The sequence below is a fragment of the Paroedura picta genome, chromosome 2, assembly GCF_049243985.1.
Source record: "Paroedura picta isolate Pp20150507F chromosome 2, Ppicta_v3.0, whole genome shotgun sequence".
Taxonomy (NCBI): domain Eukaryota; kingdom Metazoa; phylum Chordata; class Lepidosauria; order Squamata; family Gekkonidae; genus Paroedura; species Paroedura picta.
The window spans coordinates 34595755-34603527 of NC_135370.1; the positions used below are offsets into that span (position 1 = coordinate 34595755).

General features: G+C 42.1%; 1 protein-coding gene across 3 annotated transcripts in view; it reads left to right on the forward strand.

The window, feature by feature from the left end:
• Positions 1 to 7069, forward strand: part of OLA1 (Obg like ATPase 1) — a 129705-nt gene extending 122636 nt beyond the window's left edge. For all 3 annotated transcript variants that reach the window (XM_077319690.1, XM_077319691.1, XM_077319692.1), the window contains 2 exons: positions 816 to 938; positions 6518 to 7069. In XM_077319690.1, the coding sequence (XP_077175805.1) occupies positions 816 to 938; positions 6518 to 6619 (225 nt within the window). In that variant the 3' untranslated portion in view covers positions 6620 to 7069. The remainder of the gene's footprint in view (positions 1 to 815; positions 939 to 6517) is intronic.
• Positions 7070 to 7773: the final 704 nt, after the last annotated feature.

Genomic DNA, 7773 nt, shown 5'->3' on the forward strand with positions numbered 1-7773 from the left:
CATCAGTGAGTCACCATATTAACCCAATACATCTTTTATTGTAAAAACTATGCTTTACCGTGTCAGACTCCTTAGCACTTTAACATGGTTTATTAAGCAGCTTTTAGGTCACTGTTATTTCTCAAATTTCTCTCCATGCTTGTGTGTGCGTAGAATAGATGCCCTCGTAATTTAACACATGAGGCAATTATAATGCATTCTTCGTAATTTAAATTTATCGGACCTATTTGCATGCATCGAGGCAGTTATGGATTGTTCTTCGCTGTTGTGTTGCATTTTAAATGTACTGTTCGGTTTACTTTTTTAAATATTCATTTATTGCGTGCTTGAAACATACACTGGAATGCTTTGGAATGTCCATGTTGGAGGTTTATACCCGAAGCACTGTAAACCAATTTTTTTCCACCCCTCTTACACAAAGAATTAGGAAATGTATCTTGGAACGAAGCCCAGCACGCTATACTTTTAAAGAAGTTATTTAACATGTTTATTTCTTTGTCTTTCGTTTGGGAAGATCGAACTCCTGCACAAACCACACACAGTATCCAAAATCAATACAGCTGCTGACACAGTGCAAAAAACAAAGCTTGCCCTTCTTTTAATACCAGTTTGTTTATCTCTGTTAAAGATATCTGCCTAGGACCCAACAGTGAAAATTAGCCATTTGGATTCTTGACATTTTACCTGATATGAAACGAAAGTTTCAGCAGATCCTGAAAGCCATGTTACAATAGAGAAATCTCTCATGTGTAATCAATCTTCTTAAATACAACTAATTTTCTCTTGGATCTCCCCCCCCCCTTCCTCTTTGACAGAAAGGGACGAAGGCTCCTCAGGCAGCCGGAAAGATTCACACTGATTTTGAAAAGGGATTCATTATGGCTGAAGTAATGAAATTTGAAGATTTTAAAGAAGGAGGCTCAGAAGCAGCTGTCAAGGTGAGCTTCCCATCTTTCACCTAGCACCATTTTCCTGTTTCAGGACTTACTCTTTTATTGCTGAGAAGCCCCTAATGACAAGCAGATCTGGCAGCCCACTCTAATAACAGAGTGCCGCCACGCTATTTCTTTTACATTTTGGCAAAGAATTAAAATGCCGTTCCGAGTAAGACTCTCGAGCAAGTACAAACATCCATGAGCAAGCACATGGTGCTTGTCGCTGCCCTGGAATATATTAGACAGACAGATACATTCCTAAGACCTTGATTCCATTTTCAGATCATTACAGAGGCCTCGTGGACAGCCATTTGTCGTATAAATTTATTTTTTTTAACAGTAATAGCATATCGGCTGTGTGGCGTTAAAATGGGGGAGGTATATTTGTAAAAAAAACAAAAAAAAAACATGGCCCTTAAATAGAAACCTAAAGAAAAGGAAGCTTTTGTCTTATGATAGCCATCAAGATTTCTCATTAATGACAGCATCTGAGCCCATTCTGCTCCCTGATAGTTCCCTGCATTGCCCCATAAATTAATGGAAAGTGAATGCTTATTTGTAAATAAATGGTCTTGTGGTTTTAACTTTATGGAGATGAGGAATTTCATCCCCTTTTCCCAACACTAGAGGGCAGAAGCTGATTAGGTGCCCAAATATTTGGGCCCTGCTAACAGCCCTAATACTGTCTTTATCAGATAATAGAGGAAATCAGATGTTATTCCATGCAGGGCAAAGAACTGCTTCACTATACTGCTGTTAAGTTTTCTGTCTTCACAAGCATTAAACATGCCATCACCTGGGCTACCATGAGAGTTTTCTTTCTTAGCCCTGTGGAAAGACTGGGGGACCTACATTTATCAGAATGAGCGTTTGCTCTCCAAAAACGTTAAAAGATTTTCAAGATCGCATATGAATCGCCTTCTATTTGAGAACCCCTAAAATATGCAAGAACGTAATTTCACATGTAGGTTACTCTCAGTAGTATCCCTAAAGAAGATTGTACTGAGCAGCTGGGCTTTAATAGGCCTGTTTCAACCCCAGGAAGTTTATGTGTATATGGGGGAGGGTGTGGGGAGGAGAATCCTGTTTTAATTGGCTTGTTGTGGCATGTGAACGCTCTTGTGGAAGCTAAGTTGAGCTTTAACTGTGCAAGTAAACTATAGCCATAAATAAATCTCACTTTTCTTTTACAAGTCAGGGAGTTTGTTAGTTATTGAATTATAAGAACACCAATTATATGGGTGCACATGTACTATACTATATTGTTGCACGTGTACTATACTATATATTTTTTAAAAAAAACTTAAGATTTCATTAAACGTTTAAATCAAAACATTAAGCAATTTACTGTATCCAAAGAAGCCTTACAAGCTGCAAATTATAACGTTCAAATAAGTTTTAAAAAGGCAAAAATATCTTTGCATTGTGAATAACGTACGTTTTGAAAATGACAGTTCTTTAAAAACGGGTTGGGGGAGGGGGTGAAAATCCAAACACTGCATAGACCGAACGATGTTTCGTCTGTAGAGCTGGGATGCTTGGTTCCATAAACAATACAAGCTGCCCATTTATTTGTGTTTATATTGCAAAGCTGATTTGGGGAGGTTTTGGATTCAGCGAAAACAACAACGGTCATGGGTGCTGGTTGCTTTGTATGTTATGAGGCTGATCGATTTTTAAGTTTATTTTGTGTGCGCCTAACATCAGTATGGCATAACTAATTTAATGCCAGCGCTGTGAACTATCCACTGAATAGCTCTGTGTGGGCTTTGTAGTCTACGGGGATATCACATTATTAGCAATCATATCTGCTTAGGCAAAGCTGGCTTCTACAGATGGCTGCTTTCAAGTGCAAATGAACTGGTTAGACGTGTCTTGTTTAATACATACTCAAGATTCACAAATGGGTATTGATTTTTTTTTCTCTCCAGCCACTGTTTCTGATAGCAATGGAAATGGATTAAATGGCCTCCGGGGAATTTAAAGGAACACAGTCGCTTTTAATTAATTGCGAACTGGTAGCTAAAATACATAATACTTGTATTAGTATGTCAGAATGTATTTAATTGAAAGTGACCGTGCCCACTTTTGCGAAAAACAATGCACACCGGCCTCTTTGAACGGGCGGGATATTCTGAGTAATGCTTGTACGTTTAGCCCAGGTTCTTTCTGCAACTGTAAATCTAGATAATTTCCTGGTCAGCAGCTTGAGGTTGGCTTTAAAGTTGTAAGCTAGTAAATCCTCTTGTGCCTGCCTCCTTTTAGCTCTCTCCACACCGCAACACACTGCTCCTTTTTTCCTCCCAGCAAAATACGTGAGGTCACGCCTAGAAGTGGCCCTACATGCTCTCTTATTCTTGCCGAATAGCTCAAGAGAATAGAGTGCTTCTTGCTTAGCCCAGGAGAGTACTACCTGCCCCCCCTCAGTTGCCAACCCAGAAGAGGGAGGGGAGGACTGTTTTAAACAACTTAGAACTTGAAACTGGAGAGATACATGCATGAGATAAAGGGAGGGGGCGGATCCATGGATTCATTCTTGTGGCACCTGCCATTGCCAACTCATGTGGGGGAGAATGGGACCTCCCCCTCTACACTGACTAAAATGGCTCAAAGGATTGGGAACAGGAAGGTAAAAGGAGGAGTGTGGAAAGTGAAGGTAACAGCTCCCCACTGCATGTGGAAAATTCGACTGTGGGCTCTAACCCCTTGATTGTAAGTATTTAATTGTACAATCTTACATACGTAAGTCCACAGCTGATGTTTTATGTTGGATGTAATCCATTGCTTGTAGGAGGATGAATTTCTGTTGGACTTGAGTATATGTTGAATATATGTTGGTGCCATGTCAAGTCGAGAAGAATTTAATGGATCTTCATAAACCCTCTTGCCAAAGTACAAGAAACGGCTTGTTTTGCAGATCCATTTTCCAGCTGTTACTAACAGGTGTTACCAACTTTTTTTGTCACAAGTAATTTGCTTCAGGCAACTGCTAGCTAGGAAAGTGGTTTTAAAAGCTAGATTTTCTTACGTGTTGTGAAGTATTCTGTAAGACACTCAGTAAACCTCCTTTCCCCACGTTTTCCCTATAGTGCCAAGTAGATATTGCTAAGCATCTAACTTAAGACATAAAACCAGACAGAAACACTGCTATGTATTTAATTCTCTGATGTATCAGGAACAGGAATGTGACTAGTATTGCAGATGGTTTCTAGATTTGTTGAAAATTGTTTTGTCTGACTTGCTGTGATATAATCTCGTCATGTTTCTTTATGACAAAGATCTTGGCTTGGATGTTTCCTTAACATTTGTTCCTGGCACAAATAAATGTGTCCCCAGATAGGTGTCTTCCCAGATAGGTGACTTCAAACAGATCCTTAACAGAAAAACACTGAGAGGGTATTGTGCTATTTCAGATGCTGCCTCTACCTGGCCTGAGATATTTCTGTGCATTCGAAGTTAGCATCCAGACCAGCCAAACTAACCCCAGTCTAAGCTTCCCCCACTGCTTGCATCTCGATTTTGGACCTGTTGGGTCCTATACATGTCAGCAGGTGGTGGCTATAGATATTCTACTCCAGGGGTAGTCAACCTGTGGTCCTCCAGATGTCCATGGACTACAATTTCCATGAGCCCCTGCCAGCAAACGCTGTCAAAACTGTCAAAAACTTATTGCCTGGGGAACTTGTTGGACTTTAAGGTGCTTCTATACATAAATCTTGGCGATGAGCCTCTTGTGGCACAGAGTGGTAAGGCAGCCGTCTGAAAGCTTTGCCCATAAGGCTGGGAGTTCGATCCCAGCAGCCGGCTCAAGGTTGACTCAGCCTTCCATCCTTCCGAGGTCGGTAAAATGAGTACCCAGCTTGCTGCTGGGGGGTAAAACGGTAATGACTGGGGAAGGCACTGGCAAGGCCACCCCGTATTGAGTCTGCCATGAAAACGCTGGAGGGCGTCACCCCAAGGGTCAGACATGACTCGGTGCTTGCACAGGGGATACCTTTACCTTTATACATAAATCTTGGCTTTTATTTTGCAGAAGAAAATAGGGGGGAAAGCAGTTGGTGCTTGTAAAGACAGAATCTTTAATATTTGCGAAACTCCAGTGCGTTTTGCGCCATGCTTCTTCAGATTCACAGTAGAATGTTACTTTCCCTTCTGTCAGTATTAAACATTGGGGTTTCATAAATATTAAAGCGAGACAGCTTGGTGTAGTGGTTAAGAGCGATGGCTTCTAATCTGCCAAGCTAGGTTGGATACTAGGACTTGGTGCAGCTCTTGTCTGCTTTTAGTGGCACTCCTCTTCTGTGGACCAGCATGGCTAGCCACCTGTAACTCTGACATTGGCTCGAATACTTAAATGATTTTCTGCCCTGGGGAAGCAAGGACCAGAGCATCCCAAAAATGGCTCCTAAATTGCTTTAGCAGTTATGACACTAGCACATGTACTCTCTTCCAGTGTGTATTCCAGATGGGTAGTCATGTTCGTGTGCTGCAGTTCAAACAACTGAATCTTAGAGCACCTTAAAGGCAAACATCTTTACAGTGGCATAAGGTTTTGTGAGCCATAGACCTCTTTGACAGATGTAGTCCCTTCTGTGCTACAGTGCAAGCTCTGGTGGATTTTTCCGAGATGAAGGAGGAGAAGGAGGAGAAGAAGAAAAAGAAGAAGAGTTGGTTCTTATATACCGCTTTTCTCTACCCAAAGGAGTCTCAAAGCGGCTTACAATTGCCTTCCCTTTCCTCTCCCCACAACAGACACCCTGTGAGGTGGGTGAGGCTGAGAGAGGCCTGATATTACTGAAGAAGTAGAGTTGGATCTTATATGCCGCTTTTCTCTACCCGAAGGAGTCTCTAAGCGGCTTACAATTGCCTTCCCTTTCCTCTCCCCACAACAGACACCCTGTGAGGTGGGTGAGGCTGAGAGAGCCCTGATATTACTGAAGAAGAAGAGTTGGTTCTTATATGCCACTTTTCTCTACCCGAAGGAGTCTCAAAGCGGCTTACAATTGCCTTCCCTTTCCTCTCCCCACAACAGACACCCTGTGAGCTGGGTGAGGCTGAGAGAGCCCTGATATCACTGCTTGGTCAGAACAATTTTATCAGTGCTGTGGCGAGCCCAAGGTCACTGGCTGCATGTGGGGGAATGCAGAATCGAACCTGACATGCCAGATTAGAAGTCCACATTCCTAACCACTACACCAAACTGGCTCTCCAGATAATTTTGGAATTAAAATGTAAGGACGGGGGAGACGGAAATGTTAAAGAAGACCCTGTCTCTGTTACTTTTCGGCGTTTAGGGATGCAAAACAAATGCACATCTGACATTATAGAACAAAACCTGGTTAACTGTGTTGTTTTTACTATCTGCAGTGAAGAATAAATTATGATTATATATTTGTCAATCAAATTCTGCCCAAGTCAAGAAGTTTGCAGCTACAGAATGTTTTCCCTCCCCACACCCTGAGCTAATAGTGTTTTAGTAAAATAGGTGCTGCTCTTTAAAACAGTGTTTATCTATAATATTGTAATTCATTCTCCTTCTCTTTCCCACCCCTGTGTGTGTGTGTGCGTGTGCGTGTGCACAGGCTGCTGGAAAATACAGACAGCAAGGAAGAAATTACATAGTCGAAGACGGAGACATTATCTTCTTTAAATTTAACACACCTCAACAGCCGAAGAAGAAATGAGTTCTCAGATTTGTTTGTTGCTCAGAATTAAACTCTGTTACTTAAAAAACGAAGAAAAAAAAAAACAGCATCTGAGTTTTTATTTAGACAGGGCTATGGGGGTGGGAGGGAGGATCCCACGTGTACACCTAAGGACAGAGAATGCCCACCAATAAAACCCCTCTTTGTTTTGTTTCGGATTAAATTATGGCACTTTCAGTGAACGTACAAGTTCACGTCAAATGTGAAAACAGCTCTGCCCCTCAGAAAACGATGAAGACTCCTCCAAAATTGCAGGAGCTTTTCAGCAACCATACGACTCTCATGATACTTCATTAATCTCCATCATATATGCCAAACCTGACGTGTTTGACAGTAGGGACAATGTGGCTTGCTCCTTTTTTGAATCTACAGATAATGCATGTTTTACAGTACTCCAGATGTCTACACTCAATAAAACATTTGACAAAACCAGCCTCTGTGTGTTTGGGGATGTCTGTATTGACTGAGCATGGTGTGCAGAATGCGATACAGCACCTGGTGGCTGCTGATTACGGAATTTCAAGACGTGCCTGGTGTTGTTACTGGCAGCGTGGGGGCAGCTGCAATTGTATCTTAAAAGGGGAGCCTTTCTTTGGAATCAGATGATGAGGGTGCCAGGGATTTGTCTCGGGAAAAGTTAATGCGTTGGTAGATAGTTGCCTCCAGATAAAAAGCTGCATTTTTTTGAGATAGGGAAGCAGGGCGCAAAATTGCGTTCTTGAAACTCTTAACACGTGGGGGGGGGGAGATTTTGAACATGATTGAATACTTTCCTTGGCTGTTGTTCAATCATAGTGGTTAATAATGTAATGTCATTAGAGGATAAGGGACACCAAGGACACCAACAGAAAATGCTACAGTGATTCGATGATTTTGGTATTTCCAACGATGCATGGATTGGGAACAGCAGTTGAGGAGCCGATCACGCTTTTGGGGATGGGAGCATCACAAATGACTTATGGTGATTCCAGAGGCAGGGGTGGCCAAACTGTGGCCCTCCAGATGTCCATGGTCTACAGTTACCATGAGCTCCTGCTAATTGGGGCTCGTGGTAATTGTAGTCAATGGAGAGCCAGCCCCGACATAGAGTTTTCAAGGCAATAGACGCTCAGAGATGGTCTGACGGTACCAGC